The 16,747-nt window shown below is 49.7% G+C and overlaps 1 protein-coding gene across 3 annotated transcripts in view; it reads right to left on the bottom strand.

The window, feature by feature from the left end:
• Positions 1 to 16,747, bottom strand: part of LOC135263679 (RING finger protein 145-like) — a 32,417-nt gene that overhangs the window by 7,270 nt on the left and 8,400 nt on the right. For all 3 annotated transcript variants that reach the window (XM_064351986.1, XM_064351987.1, XM_064351988.1), the window contains 7 exons: positions 11,206 to 11,314; positions 8,709 to 8,800; positions 5,120 to 5,355; positions 3,890 to 4,065; positions 2,948 to 3,088; positions 2,164 to 2,346; positions 104 to 251 (listed from right to left, as the gene is read on the bottom strand). In XM_064351986.1, coding sequence (XP_064208056.1) covers positions 104 to 251; positions 2,164 to 2,346; positions 2,948 to 3,088; positions 3,890 to 4,065; positions 5,120 to 5,355; positions 8,709 to 8,800; positions 11,206 to 11,314 — 1,085 coding nt within the window. The remainder of the gene's footprint in view (positions 1 to 103; positions 252 to 2,163; positions 2,347 to 2,947; positions 3,089 to 3,889; positions 4,066 to 5,119; positions 5,356 to 8,708; positions 8,801 to 11,205; positions 11,315 to 16,747) is intronic.

Raw genomic sequence — 16,747 nt, 5'->3', positions numbered from 1 at the left:
TACAGTACTGTGCGGTGATGATTGTATGGGTTATACAACACTGTACTGTAAAGAGATGGCTGTGTGTGTTATACAGTACAGTCCTGTACAGAGATGGCTTTACCTGCAGGGAGGTGAGGATGCTGGAGGAGATGATTATTAGGAGCCAGAAGTCCATGTGGAAGAACTGGCAGATCATGTAGGCCATGTAGGCCGGGAACACCAACAGGAACAGACACAGGGAGACAGCCCGGAAGTGCTTCCACAGGCTCCTGTAACACAGAGCACACACACAGTCAGCCCCAACACTTACTAACCCAGCCTGAACACACACAGCCCCAACACTTACACACCCTGCCTGAACACACACACAGCCCCAACACTTACACACCCTGCCTGGAATACAGTCCTAACCCCGCCTGGAACAAAATCGCCAAGAAAACAAAGTTCTGTTTTAACAGGAAAATAAATCATTTACCACCTTCCACAACCTGGGAAAAAGCCAAACCTGTTATCTGTATAATTAAGGATACTTTTTTCATTTTTACTTTTAACTACTTCGTTTTGCTGTTGCTGTTTTTTGCAGGGTTTTTTTTCTTTGTTTAACTGTACAATCGTTTCACTGTTACACAATTAAGAATATAAACTCTGGGAAATACGCACTGTGAAATACACAAGAAAGGGAGGAAGGGAGGGAACCTTCGACAAACATAGGAAACGATAGAGGAGGGACAGAAGAGAGAGAGAGGGCAAGATTACAAACGGAGCGAGTGAGGGAAAAGACGGATCGAGAGAAAGAAAGAAAGACTACCCCCAGATAAACAGATAAAATGGGCGCTTTGGGGCTGTGGCAAGCTCTGTAATGCAGAAGAGCAGACACTGCTGGGGGTTCCTTCAGTCTGGAAACTTCCACACCTCATAAAATCTCATCTTTCTGTTCCTCTGGCAGACTAGAGAGGGCTGGAGCAACTTATCAGTCCTTGACGGTAATGGGCCAAATTAGGCAGCTGAAGATTCATGATTGCGATTAAGGAGCCTAACTTGTAAGCAGCAGCCTCTTGGTTCATATTTGAGGTCTCTTAAAGACAATTTCATTCAAGTAAAATAAATTATTTATCCTTTACTTAACTGGATAGGCTTTAGAGGCTTGTAAACTAGTTCATAAATGGGTAATACCTCCTTGTTGTAAAAATGCATGCTGTTATCACTTGACCGATTTAATTACTGACTGCATTTATACAAAACCTTTCAGTCCAAAAGCAGTTTACAGTGAAGGATGGAAGCTCATCTCAACTAACAATGTGTATAACCCAAAGAGGTTGCACCAAACGCTCACCGCTTTTGTTTGTTTTTTACTCATTTTTATGTTAAAGTACTCTTTACTTTATTTCTTCCAGTGAGAACTTCTGTCTATCTATATAGATATGGGAATCAGTGGACAAAAACCCACATTCAAACAGCTTCACAATGTGCTTAAACGGGACTCCAGTTAAATCCCATAATGATAGTTTTATATAGAACAGTAATGACTGGGTTGGTCCATCATCTTAATGACATTTTCCGAATGCGAGCCATTATTCCAACATGGCCGCTGTGCAGAATTCCACGGCGTTCCCGCAGGCGCTCCTGAGGAACAGATGCACCACGGAATTTGGGAAAATTCTGGCTTTGATTGACCTGAATGTGGGGTGTGCATCAGTGGCTCAGTGTTAGCTTGTTAGCATCAAGAGAAACGAGATCACAGCGCTTATACGTTTCAGGCCTGACCGTTATAGTCTCAGTTCAAATATTAAAAGCATTTTAACTTTTAAAAGTATTTAAAAGTTTCCAGTTTTCCTGATGATCTGTGGAAATTGGGGCTTGTCACCATGAGCAACGCCAGCATAAGTACGACGATGGATTCTCTGAGAAATGAAAAAAAGTATGCAGCCACGTCATCACATAAATAATCCAGGGGCAAAAACTGAAGCGAGAGAGACAGAATCGTGTGTGGAGTGATACTTTTCAGTGGTGAAATGGAAAGAAGTCCCGACAGAAGAACAGTTATTGGGGGTACTGGATTATTTAGACAATTACGGAATTAACTTAAAAACAACCCAGTAAATTTCCCAGGTGGGATTTAGATTCAAGTGGATAGTGGCCCTTGCTGGGGTCCAGATTCGGGGGGGGGGGGGGGGGGCTTACTTGTCCCGAGACGCCCCCAGCGCTAGCACGATGGGGTCTGCGATCTCCAGCATGGACTGCAGGATGGACGCCACCACGATGAAGAGGATGATGCTGAGGAGGAAGGCTCTGTGGATGACCTGCAACTCAATGAGCCCCGTCTGTACCGCCAGGATCAGCAGAGTGATGCCCTCCGTCATCCCCCTGTCAGAGAGAAAGAGGGAGGGAGAGAGGGAAGGAGAGAGGGAGGGAGAGAAACGGAGAGGGAGGGAGAGGGAGACAGAGGGTGGGAGAAGGAGAGAGGGAGGCAGAAGGAGTGAGAAGGAGAGAGAGGGTGGGACGGGGAGAGAGGGGGAGAGGGAAAAAGAGAAAGGGAGTTGGGAAATATGCGAGAGCAGAGTGCTTTATTCATACTTCCATCATAAATTCTCTGCTCGAAAGGGCACAAACACACCTTCTCTTGCACAAACGCAGTTGAATGCTTTACTTCAGGGGTTTTAAATCTTATCCAGAAAGGGCTGGTGTGGGTGCAGGCTTTTGTTCCAACCAAGCAGTAACACACCTGATTCTACTTATCAAAGTACATAGCAAAGACTCTAGTGGTTGATTAGTGGACTCAGGTGTGTAACTACTTGGTTGGAACAAAAGCTTGCACCTACACTGACCCTTTCAGGATAAGATTGAGGACCCCCTGCTTTACTTGAAATCAACAACACAACACAAGTTAGGCAAGCAGTTTCAAATACAGGGCATGTTATTTCTCCATTGTGATTGTTAGCGTGAGCTAATCGGTCAGGCCGCTCACCGGTGCATGGTGTTGTCGTTCATGAAAGCGCGGTAGCCCTGCAGGTAGAACTTGCATAGCGTGAGCACGCCCAGCGCCACGAAGGAGACGGTGAACACCAGGCCCAGCAGGGAGTACGGCGTGCTGCAGCACTCCGCAATACTGCAGGAAGAACACACACCTCAGTACAACACACTATAACATACACCTCAATACAACAACACACTACTACAACATACATCAATACAACACACACATCAATATAGGAACATACTACAACATACACCTCAATACAACACACACAACTACCTATACAACAACACTAAACAACACCTAATCAATACTACACGAACATAAATACAACAACACCTCAATAACACACATACTACAACATACACTCAATACAACAACATACTAAGGAACATACACTAACCTCAATACAACAACACACTACAACAACATACACGATACTACAACAAACATCAATACAACACACATCATACAACATACACCTAAATACAACACACTACAGCAACATACACCTCAATACAACGCACTACAGCAACATACACCTTAATACAATGCATTACAGGAACATACACCTCAATACAACAGACTACAACATACACCTCAACATAACACACTGCAACATATATCTCAATACAACACACTACAACATTAATCTCAATACAACACACTACAACACACACCTCAATACAACACACTACAGCAACATATACCTCAATACAACACGCTACAACAACATACACCTCAACACAACACACCACAACAAACTACACCTCGAAATCCAACACACTACAACAACATACACCTCAATACAACACACTACAACATACACCTCAATACAACACACAATAACAACAAACACCTCAATACAACACACTGCAACCACATGCATCTCAATAAAACACACTACAACCACACTCTACACAGCGCCCTGACCTGGTGAGGAAGAGGAAGAGCAGCCTCTCGCGGGATGTGGGCTGGTCGCGGGTGCTGAAGTAGGAGTAGATCTGCAGGGCGAACAGCACCAGCCAGAAACACATGAAGAGCACGGGCAGCACCAGCTGGTTCCACAGCGACATGCCCAGGGCCAGGAGACCATACACCTCCACTACCTGCACAGGAGGGAGGAGGGGAGGGAGAGGGAGGAGGGGAGGGGGGGGGGGGGGGGAGAGGAGGAGAAGGTGAGCAACAGGGAGAAATGGAGAGAGAGGGGGAAGGAGGGAAAGGAAGGAGTGAGTAGGAGAAAGGGAGAGGGGGAGGGAGTGAGAGAGCGGGAGAGCAACAGGAAGGGAGGGAGAGTGAGGGGGAGAGCAACAGGGAAGGAGGGAGAGATAAGGGGAGGGAGGGTGAGCAATAGGGAGGGAAGGAGGGAGGGAGAGAGAGGGAAGGAGAGGGAGGGGGAAAGAGTGAAAGGGAAGGAGGGAGAGAGAGAAGCCTGTCAGTCATCAGCACATCTGCAGCCCAAAACTTCACGGATCTGACACCAGTCCCCCGGGGGGACCCCCAGGGGAACAGGTTCCTGAGCAGGACACAGAGAAGAAAACAAAAACAGCCAAACACAGGGTCCCGCACTCCCAACGGCATTCGTCTAGAGTCTCTACCCATTTCACTGCCTTTCATTCAGCTGCCCAAAGCACTTCACAGAAATGTCAAACAGCGTGGGAAGCGGTAGCATCACCGACAGCACACACGCACGGCAAAAGGCCCAAACATACACTAAGCAGGGGGAAGCGTGACAGACTGAGACAAAGGAAGGAATAAAAGTTTAACTTAAGAACAAACAAATAAAGAACAGACGGGGATACAAGTACACAGGAGAACAGTCGTACAGTTTTGGTGCTCTTAGCTACTCAGGAAGGAGGAGGCAGTCTTGTAGCGGTGACAGAGGGCAGTGTTTGACTATCACGAGGGAGCGTGATCCTGAATGGGGTGGGGGGGCGTTCTGTTCTCTCCATCAGGGACGGTGATTATTGAACTCTCAATGCACAGCAGCCTGAGCCAGTCCAGCTCTTATACTGGAAGCGGGTCAGCGCTAAGTGCTAATGCAGCTCGCTAATGCCCAAAAACTCCCAGCAGCCCACGAGGCGAAGCTCAGCGCACCATTGGCCGCACAACGGGACAGCGATCCTTACCAGTTGGTGTTGGCGAGGAGTGCGGGCGTCTTACCTGCACCAGCTCGCGGTAGGCGGTTTTGGCCAGGTTGTAGGGCACCAGCAGGTTGGACGCCAGGAAGTAGAGCACCTCCAGGCCGGTGAAGATCATGGCGAAGCGGTTGATGAAGACGATGGTCTCCAGGGGGACCAGGCACAGCCGGGCCACTAGGGGGAGCAGGTGAGCAGAGAACAGCCAGATCTGCTTGGTCTGCATGACGCAGGAGCAGAGCGTGCACACGACCAGCTGGCCTGGAACAGAACACGAGAGGGGGAGGAGCCTCAATCAGGCATTCTCAATCAATCAGGGCAAGCGCCATCAAATAATATCTTCAATACAGAACTGTACAGGAGAGGGAGGAGCCTCAATCAGGCATTCTCAATCAATCAGGGCGAGCGGCATCAAATAATATCTTCAATACAAAACTGTACAGGAGAGGGAGGGCCATCAGGCTTCACAACACAGGCTCCATCAAAAATGATTCAATAATTACAGGGGAGGGCCTCAATCAGACATTCACAATCAATCAGGTCGAGCACAAACAAACAATACCTTTAACAACCACATTTACACAAATCTCAACAAATGCTTAACTACGGAATTTACACAAATATAATCTCAACAAATGCTCTTAACACCACCTTGGCGTTGAAAAATTAAAACAAATAGTTGCCAAATAACAGCAGTGAGTGGAAGTCCTCAGCTGTACCAAGTTGGAAAGTCAAATGTTTGGTTTCCATAGTGACTGAGAGTTTCTGGCGAAACGGAGGTTCCTCAAAGAGCTCTGAAGTGGCCCTAAAGTGAACACTACAGGACATTACACTCAGGCACACTCAAACGATCTGGAGATCGGACCCAGGAGTCCTCCAACCGCGCCACTAAACTGCGAGAGCCAGACACAAGCGCACAGCACACGCCGGGACGCACCGCGGTTATAAAGAGAGACCGGAAACGGTGAGCACATCTGCGGACTCGATCCGCGAGGCAGCGAACGATGACTTCAGCGTGAGTACAAACTCCTAGAGGATTCCAGAAGAAAATCCAGAGAAGTCCTCGCTTTAAAAAAATGAATAAATAACTACGGCGTCTCAAATAAGATTTGTCGCGGCCTGACTACAACACGCAAGCAGACACTGGGTGACATGAAAAGACAGAGACACTAACCAATCTGTTATAACACGTGATCTAACAGGATCTGAGAAATCACAGCAGGAAACGTACAAAGGCCTGTTCCTCAGACACGGGCAGCACACCTTTAAATATTTCTTAGTTCTAAACGGATGAAATACTGTTCGAATATGAAAGTGTAGCAACAGACACCTCAAAATGTCCTTAAGGCAATGCAATCCCCTTCTTTAACAGGATAAAGGAAAGTCTATGAAAAGCGTTGTGTAAAAAGAATGTCATCATTCTCTGAAATTGATCCAACACTGACCTATCAACAGGCGTCATACAGAAATCGGACCCCATGGAAAAGTGATCTGAAGGTCTACGTAGAAAAAAAACAACCCCTCCCAGGACATTTTTCTAGTGTACAAAAGTAAACCCCCCAGGGAAAAATGACCTATGTATTGCAGGTTTTTGGCATTGGGGTCAACTTTCCATAGCACAGAAAAATGACCCATGTATTGTCATGTAGGTTTTTGGAATTGTGGTCAATTTTCCATAGCATAAAAACAACTGAAAGGTTATAAAATTGAATAAATATTCACATTTTATCAGTGGGGTCACTTTTCTGTAAGGCGGGGTCACATTTCTACAATGGAAAAATGACCTACAGGACACTTTTCCATAGGGGTCTCTCTTCTAACTCACATCGGCAGTAACCAGGAGGCCAGACCAGAGAGGGCAGAGGAACTACCAGCTCTGACTGACAAAGGAGGCGCATTTCTCCTTGTTTTCCTGAAACTTTAGAGGAGTAACCTTCAGCGCGGAATCCGCCCAACGTCCTGAGGGCAGATATGCATGCGAACGTGGGTCAGCACGCACGCACGCATCACTCACATGCCGAAAACACACCGAGGTCCAGTTACTGCCACCGCCCCTCCCCATTCAGCTACTGAGCACACACAAACACACCCTTACAGCAAGCAGCAACACAAAACCACCAGCACCTCCTCCATCCAAAATCAACCCCTGCACAACATACACAACATCAGGACAAACAAAAAAAGGGAGAGACAGAAAGAGAGAGCGACAGAGACAGAAGGAGGGAGAGGGAGATATCTGGCAATATGTATCTATATACGTCATGCCAATAAATCTGATTTGAATTGGAGATAGAGATAGATAAAAAGAGAAATAGACTGATATAAAATAAGAAAGGGGGAGAGGGAGAGAGGGAAAGAGTCAAAGGGGAGTGCTTTATGTAATAGCTCTTCAAAATGAGTGCAGTTTGGGGGGTGGTGGGGGTGGGGGTGGAATAAATGAATGTGAATAACATCAGTAGAGCGCAGCAGAATTTAAATGAGCACATCGAGTTCATCGCCGCTGCCCACACTGTTAATTAGAGAGCGGAGGGGCCCAGCCCGAACGGAGGGGCCCAGCCCGAACGGAGGGGCGGCCCAGCCCGAACGGAGGGGCCCAGCCCGAACGGAGGGGCCCAGCCCGCGCGGAGGGGCCCAGCCCGAACGGAGGGGCCCAGCCCGAACAGAGGGGCCCAGCCCGAACAGAGGGGCCCAGCCGGGGTGGAGGTGCCCAGCCGAGGCGGAGGTGCCCAGCCCGAGCGGGGAGAGACACAGGCTCCACTGTTTGGGGAGAACAGAAACGGTTCTGAAGTGAACTCTGGGAGAAAAGTGCTGACGGCCGTGGAAACCAAACCACCCCTTACTTCTGAGCTGCGCTTCGCATAGAAATGAGACCGAGCCAATCGGATCCCTGCTGCTGAAGGATGGGAGCCAATCAGAGAGCGCTTCATATTCTGAACGGGAGGTGGGGTTTGCATGTGCGACAGGTGGGATTCGGGTGTGGGGATGGCTGAGATTCAGACGGAAAAGAGATGAAAATGGGGAACATGACAAATGCATCTCAGGTGTGGGACAGGACAGTTTCAGGTGTGGGACAGGACAGTTTCAGGTGTGGGACAGGACAGGTTCAGGTGTGGGACAGGACAGTTTCAGGTGTGGGACAGGACAGGTTCAGGTGTGGGACAGGACAGGTTCAGGTGTAAGACAGGTGTGGGACAGGACAGTTTCAGGTGTGGGACAGGACAGTTTCAGGTGTGGGACAGGACAGGTTCAGGTGTGACAGGACAGTTCAGGTAGACAGGTGGGGACAGGACAGTTTCAGGTGTGGGACAGGACAGGTTCAGGTGTGGGACAGGACAGGTTCAGGTGTAAGACAGGTGTGGGACAGGACAGTTTCAGGTGAGGGACAGGACAGTTTCAGGTGTGGGACAGGACAGTTTCAGGTGTGGGACAGGACAGTTTCAGGTGTGGGACAGGACAGTTTCAGGTGTGACACAGGACAGTTTCAGGCGTGACACAGGACAGTTTCAGGTGTGGGACAGGACAGGTTCAGGTGTAAGACAGGTGTGGGACAGGACAGTTTCAGGTGTAAGACAGGTGTGGGACAGGACAGTTTCAGGTGTGGGACAACAGCGTACCAATCAGCGCTGTGGTGAAGCGGTTCATGGACAGGGGCTCCAGGTACAGGGGACCCTCATACCCGGAATCCAGCTCGCCGCGAACATAATCCCTGAAAAAAAAACCCAAATAATACATTATAATCCATAACATGATCACACGTACCACAGCTCCAACGCGGCAGTCACATCTGTAACGCAAAAACACACACAAATCTGCTTCAGCCTGACTGGGCCCAGAGAAACTCAGCAGTCCCCCTGAGAGTTCAGCGCACGGTCAGATAATGACAGCATTCCAAGCTTGCACAAATACACACTCCAGGCTCTCAGGCTCGTTCCAGCTGGACTGCGAAGCCGTTTTTAAAAAAAGCACCTCAGGTGGGTTCAAGGAGAAAATAAATCTCCGCAACAGAGTTTGCTTGGCCTTCCCAAACATTTACAAAGCAGCCCTGGAAACACCCCTAACTCCAGCGTCAGCCGGCCGACTAATCAATTCCCCCGTGCTTCAGTAACAGAGTGCTTTTCTGGGAAAACTCCTGATTAACTTCAAGCCCCAATTAGCTCTCGTGTCAAACGAGCAGCAGAGCGGCCAACTTGTGGATGGATCCGAGGGAGCAGCCCTGGGGCACCTCTGTAAGCACAGAGAGGCAATTTAATTACAAGATGTCTGCTTGTTCTGGAAAGCGCAAACACAAGCCAAAGATACTACATCTCACGGCCGCTTAGAGTGAAACGTCAGCGCTTTCGCAAAGAGCCAACAGCGTCTTCCTCTCTCCAGCGCGAGAGAGAGATAGAGAGAGGGAGGGAGGGAGGGAGAGAGAGTGAGAGAGAGATAACGAGAGAGAGAAAGGGAGATGAGGCAGAGAGAGAGGAAGATAACGACGAAGAGGGAGAGAGAGAGAAAGGGAGAGAGAGAGAGAGGGGGGAAGATAACGACAGAGAGGGAGAGAGAGAGAGAGAGAGGGAGATCACAAGAGAGAGAGACAGAGGAAAAGAGATACTGAGAGAAAAAGGAGAGAATGGAGGGAGAGAGAAGAGAGACAAAAGAGGGAGAAAGAGAGATAGACATTTGATTCCCCTTTATTTTAACACTATCACTATCTTATTACTAAACAGAGAGAAGAAGGAGAAAGGGACAGAGAAAGACTGAGAGATTGAAAGACAGAGAGAAAAAAATAAGAGATACTGAGTGTGTGTGTGAGAGAGAGAGAGAGAACCCTTCTGAATTATTCACACGAGTGGCTGTCAGACGGGGAATATTTAAGGCAGGTCTCCTTGGAGAAAGCGCATCTGTTTTAAGCATATTGATGAGCTGTTCAGCAAACGTGCCAGAGCCTCGGACTGAGGGCTGTTTAAAATCCACGCCAGTTACCAACGGACACACAAGCCCCTCCCACTCGCTTCTGCGGACAGGAATGTAGGACTGCTCCGCTTCAGATGTCTCAACGATCGAAGAACCCCAAGAAATTTGTGTCACGGACTGAGATGATAAAGTTGCATTCTTACGAATTGTCGTAGATTATTAGTAGATCTTTAGGATATTAGTGGAGAGGAACGTTTGGGCTTCTTCACAAGTCCTGCAGACTCAAACAAACCAGTCAAAAGCAAATTTGCCAGAGCAAATCTGGGAGTCGCTGACAGGATGTTGCAGCTCTGGCAATTCTGGGTATGGAAGTCTTTTAGCCCCAACCCCCCAAGTCCCCGGGAACTATAGGTCGGAGCGCACTTGTCTGCCACAAGGTGAGTTGAAGTGCATGATGGGATATATGGAGTAAGAATTCCTCATTCACAGCAACCAAACAGAATACCCCATCGACCTACAAACCGTGTCCTAACCTTGACCACGGTTGTGTTTCGCTGCCCAATGGCATGGCCTACAGAAAGCACATGTAATCATGCTCGGGGGGGGGAGTGGGCACGGAAGTTTTGGGGGACATTACGGCGATAGACCCTGGAAAAAGAGGGTTCTCCCTGCGACCCAATGCAGCACCGGGACCGGTGAGTTACGAGTCTCTCCTAATGGCTTTTGCACACCTGAGAGGTTTTCATCAGGGAGTGCGGGACCGGCGACCCTAGCCACATTAGAGGGAGCGGAGATCTAGGAGGGGTGTTTTAATCTCTGACTAAACACCCTGTCCTGTCCTGCCCTGTCCGGAACAGTAACACTGCAGCTCTATCACAAACTCGCACTGCTTAGGAAGGGCTGCTCGAACCCGATCCATCAGAACAAAACGCTTCCTTCATCAAACGCTGCAGTCCCGGTTATACAGGGACACGGATTTGGACTCGTCTCAGCGTCCTCCTCCGATAGGTCACGAACGGAATGACGTCCCGTGGAAGTGCAATCCCCACCCCCTCTCCAGGGGACGGGGGAGCACGGGGAGCACGATCGTGACCGCAGGGCAGGTGACAGCTAACAGGACAGCTAACAAACTTGTGTCTCTGGAGGAGGGGACAGAACAGGGCGGGGCATGATGACGCCTCATGACCCCCACACCCCTCCCGCTGGGGTTCATACCTGGAGACCTGGTGGCCGGCGAATAGCAGCAGGGCAGTGAGCACGTACAGGTACAGCTGGACCAGGTGCTGCCGGGGCAGAGTCAGGAGCACCAAACTCAGGATGTAGCCTGCAAGAAAAACAGCCTGTCACAAACAGCCTGTCACCTAGCAACCTGTCAGCCAGCAGCCTGTAAGAAAAACAGCCTGTCACCTAGCAACCTGTCAGCCAGCAGCCTGTAAGAAAAACAACCTGTCACAAACAGCCTGTCACCTAGCAACCTGTCAGCCAGCAGCCTGTAAGAAAAACAACCTGTCACAAACAGCCTGTCACCTAGCAACCTGTCAGCCAGCAGCCTGTAAGAAAAACAGCCTGTCACAAACAGTCTGTCACCTAGCAACCTGTCAGCCAGCAGCCTGTAAGAGAAACAGCCTGTCACAAATAGCCTGTCACCTAGCAACCTGTCAGCCAGCAGCCTGTAAGAGAAACAGCCTGTCACAAATAGCCTGTCACAAATAGCCTGTCACCTAGCAACCTGTCAGCCAGCAGCCTGTAAGAGAAACAGCCTGTCAGCTAGCAGACCTTCTCTGCCCGAAACCTTCCAGCCAAAATTCAGGAAAAAAATTTACAATAAATAAATGAACCTCCATTACGCAGTGGTAGATTTATGCACGCTGTGAAATCCGTGCCTTCGTGACTGTGTGCGAGACTACACCAGTAAAGGTGCCATTGCCTCGGTGCTGTTTTTTAAGGGGACAATGACACTGCTCGGTGACACCACTTTAACCCTTCACATGACTGGACTGGTTTGCAGTCGTTTCAAGAGTCAAGAACGTCAGTTTGCTTTGATGTCCATTCCACTTTTATTTACAACATTGAACCTCCACCTTTGCCACATGAGGGTCACTTATTTCATTTACTGCTGCAAGTAAACAGATTTACAATGTGGCGTCTTCTGGTTTAACACTTAGCAGATTCAATTTATCATAACGTGCAATGCATTGAGAACTGCGCTCCTACTGTCAGCCATTTTGGCTCTAAGAAGCCCCGGGCTATTTCCGTGTGCGATACCATGGGGAACCTCTTTAATTACCACTGAAATGTAAGCTAATGCAGGAACGGAAACTGAGTCAGCAGAAGCTGTCAGTTACGAGGGACATAAACAAATCAACTGGCATGAAAGTAGTGGGGGCTGCCCTGCCCCCCCCTTCCCCGCCCCCCCCCCCCCCCTCCACCGCGGCCAACATGGGCCTGCCAACACAGCCAATAAGCTCCATTAGGAAACAGCAATACATCTCTCCAGTCTGTAGGGACGTGTGTGTGCGCGAGTGTGCGTGAGCGAAGGAGTGTGTGCATGTGTGTGTGTGTATGTGCGCATGCTTGCTTGTGTGAGCAAAGCGTGTGTGCGAGAGAGAGAGAGTGCCTGTAGGTATTTGTGTTCATTTGAGAGCACATTGTTCAGTGAGATTTCTTTGCGCTTTGTTAAACAGGGTGGGGGTGGGGGGTTGGTAGGTCTGTTACCTGAGCTACACTCTCACTGCTCCTCATTTCTGCCCTCATGCGATCATCAGAGCGCACACCAGCGACTCTCACGCCCCCCACCCCGCCCCAAACACGGACAAGAGAGCGCTTTGAGAAAGAGTCGCTTCCGAAACGACCTCATCCATTTTTGGGCGGGAAGCCAAGCGGGCTGCCCCCCACAGATAAGAGCGCAGGCCTCACGTCGAGGCCCCAGGGCCCCCCGCTGTGCTGAAGCACAGAGGAAAAGCCTACAAGCTTCAGAATCATTTCCCTGCCAACACGGCAAACAAGATCACTTCCTGTCATCTGCTGAGTTGCAGCAAACAGCACACCAGTGATAACCCTGCTGAGACCTAAGAACCTGCGCACCGCATACAGGAAAGCCCAGGGTTTGACGCGCATTCAGACAGGACCTGGGGTCGCTCAGGGTCACCATCAACTTATTCTGTGGAGATTCTCTATCAACACAAAAATCCCTTCCTCACTCCCCACCAAAAAAAAATACGAGCCCGCACTTTCAACACAAGGCCCCCTGAAAATAAACAAAGAAACAAACAGAGCCGACCAGTAGATTATAGGATCTAAACCTCTGCCTCCTATCATTCTGGTTGGACCCCTAAGGGGCCGGTGTTCATGGGTACCGAGTTGTCCCTGAAGAGACCTTGAGACAGGGGCTGGAATTTGAGGGGGTGAGCACTCTAGGGGGTAGACATAGCCTCCCCTACCCCCTGCCGGGACAGGACCACCATGCACGTAGGGATCCTTCTCATCACGCAGCCCAGGAGGCTAAATTCAGCGGCTGTCTTCACCCAACGGGCTTATCCCCTACAGGGGCTGTGTGAGCTAGGGTGGCATGAGAACAGTGGGGAAAGGCTGTGTGTGTGTGTGTGTGTGTGTGTGTCTGCATGTGCATGTGTGTATGTGTGAGTGTGTCTGCATGTGGGTGTGTGCGTGTGCGTGTGTACGTGTGGTGGAGGGAGGGCAGGGAGGAACATGGCTTTCCGATCCAAAGGCCACTAATACCAGCAATACCCTTTAAAAGTGTGTTTTACCCAAACAGTTTCTGTAAACATCCAGCTGTATGCATGGAACACACAGACCCCACAAACAGAAGCTTGATTGGCCAGCTGATATATGGCAGCTGATATGGCTGCAGAATCCAGGACTTACGCACGAGTGCCCATATGCACTATAGTGAACAGCTACAGAACCTGGAACCTGGCGAGTGCCCATATGCACTATAGTGAACAGCTATGGAACCCAGGACACACTCACGAGTGCCCATATGCACTATAGTGAACAGCTATGGAACCCAGGACACACTCACGAGTGCCCATATGCACTATAGTGAACAGCTATGGAACCCAGGACACACGCACAAGTGCCCATATGCACTATAGTGAACAGCTACAGAACCCAGGACACACGCACGAGTGCCCATATGCGCTATAGTGAACAGCTACAGAACCCAGGACACACGCACGAGTGCCCATATGCGCTATAGTGAACAGCCACGGAACCTGGAACCTGCACGAGTGCCCATATGCACTATAGTGAACAGCCACGGAACCTGGAACCTGCACGAGTGCCCATATGCGCTATAGTGAACAGCTACAGAACCCAGGACACACGCACGAGTGCCCATATGCGCTATAGTGAACAGCTATGGAACCCAGGACACACTCACGAGTGCCCATATGCACTATAGTGAACAGCTATGGAACCCAGGACACACGCACGAGTGCCCATATGCACTATAGTGAACAGCTACAGAACCCAGGACACACTCACGAGTGCCCATATGCACTATAGTGAACAGCTATGGAACCCAGGACACACTCACGAGTGCCCATATGCACTATAGTGAACAGCTATGGAACCAAAGGACACACGCACGAGTGCCCATATGCACTATAGTGAACAGCTATGGAACCCAGGACACACTCACGAGTGCCCATATGCACTATAGTGAACAGCTATAGAACCCAGGACACACGCACGAGTGCCCATATGCCTATAGTGAACAGCTACGAACCCGGAACACGCACGAGTGCCCATATGCACTATAGTGAACAGCTATGGAACCCAGGACACACGCACGAGTGCCCATATGCACTATAGTGAACAGCTACAGAACCCAGGACACACGCACGAGTGCCCATATGCACTATAGTGAACAGCTACAGAACCCAGGACACACGCACGAGTGCCCATATGCACTATAGTGAACAGCTACAGAACCCAGGACACACGCACGAGGGTCCCATAGAGAGCGGCTTCCCTCCTGGCCTGCAACAGATCCTCCGTAACCACAAGTGACGAACACAGAGCAACCACCCACACGGCGCAGAGAAAGAGGAAGGATGAAGAACCGTGGGCGGCTGCAGGGCGACAGAGAGAGAGATATGAAGAACCAGAGACACAGTGAGAGAGAGCGAGAGCGAGAGAGTGAGAAAGCGAGAGAGAGAGAGAGCGATAGCGAGAGTGAGAGCGAGAGCGTAAGTGGCGTACCTGCTGACTGCTCAGTTTCATGGTACCGCCCGCCCACCCCCCTCCCCCCCTCCCCCCCTCCCCTTATCTGTGCGTCATGCCTCGAGCAGCCCCGTGAAGGCTGCAATTATTCACCTCGGCTAAATTTAGCCCCGGCCGGGGGGGCGGGGCGGGGCCCGTTCTCCCAGGCTGTGATAGTCCAGGTCCGGGCCGTTCAGAACCTGAGCGGTTCTGGCTGAATTTCCACAGGTGTGCCTGTAAACAGTGTCGAATTTCAGCCCCCCATCCCCGCCCTTATAGGCCAGCTGCTCCCAGTGGGACGGGGGGGGGGGGGGCACTTGCGAAACTAAATGTGTCCAAACAGGAAAAATAATTCATGAGTGCATCTACTATCAGAGATATATTAGTGTGCTAGATTTTTCTACTTAGGAGTACGTGTGAAAATGTGAGTGTAGAGCCGTGAAGGGGGATACTTTTTTGGGAGTGCGATGGCCTTCTGGAAGCAGGCTTTGAAACTAAAGACGGAGAAAATGGAACGGGCGAAGCAACCGCCACTCTGCTCACACATTTTGATGAGCATTTCCTTTTTAATGGTCACGACAGCCATTCTATTTTAACAAAGTCAAACAAACCGCTACCGCAATGAAGCTAGCGCATCTATCATTTCAAATTGCATTAAATTGCATTTATGTCGGCTCCTTGGGGGAGGTCTAAAGGTCTCACATTATAGCTCATTCGCTGCAGTAAAAAGTGTAAGGAATGAGGCTAACGTATATAATAGGAGTGTAATAATAGCACGCCACATATACCAATACAAATCCTCCCAAAGTTGGGGGGGGGATAAATGGTAAATGGACTGCATTTATATAGCGCTTTTATCCAAAGCGCTTCATAATTGATGCCTCTCATTCACCAGAGCAGTTAGGGGTTAGGTGTCTTGCTCAGGGACACTTCGACATGCCCAGGGCGGGAATCGAACCGGTAACCCTCCGACTGCCAGACAACCGCTCTTACCTCCTGAGCTATGTCACACGGGATCCCATTCCGGGATCCCTCCAGGAATCTACATCCGTGCCTTACGGACAGAATCCGGCAAGCTTGGGATGTGAGCTTCAGTTAAAAAATAAATGAATAAATAAGATTTAAATTGCGCATTGACAGCAGCTAATTAAGAACTCTACATTCCCCTGCAGATCACGAGCGCTGGCTACGCTAATGCCTACACTACACTCAGTGCATGTTAACAAGCGCCAGTGGCCAACCAGCTCTGCAAGCCAGCATGCCATACCAGCCAATAGCACGGCAGGCCATAATACCAGCCAATAGCGTGGCACGCTGGTTACAGTGCGGTTCTTTTCCAGTGTGTTTGAATTACCCCGGTTAGCATGGACTTTTTGCCCTCGGCACCCAGCTGCATGAATGGATAAATATGTGAAAATCTAAGATTGTGGGTTAGAGAGCCTGTGAACGCCACATCATGCTTAATGTAACCCGGGGGGGTGAGGGAGAGGGAGGGGAGGAGAGAGAGGAGAGAAGAGAAGAGACGAGAGGG

The sequence above is a fragment of the Anguilla rostrata genome, chromosome 9 (genome assembly GCF_018555375.3).
Source record: "Anguilla rostrata isolate EN2019 chromosome 9, ASM1855537v3, whole genome shotgun sequence".
In the NCBI taxonomy this organism is placed as follows: domain Eukaryota; kingdom Metazoa; phylum Chordata; class Actinopteri; order Anguilliformes; family Anguillidae; genus Anguilla; species Anguilla rostrata.
Note: the sequence above shows the minus strand (reverse complement) of the source record. Positions and strands in the feature narration are given on the sequence as shown.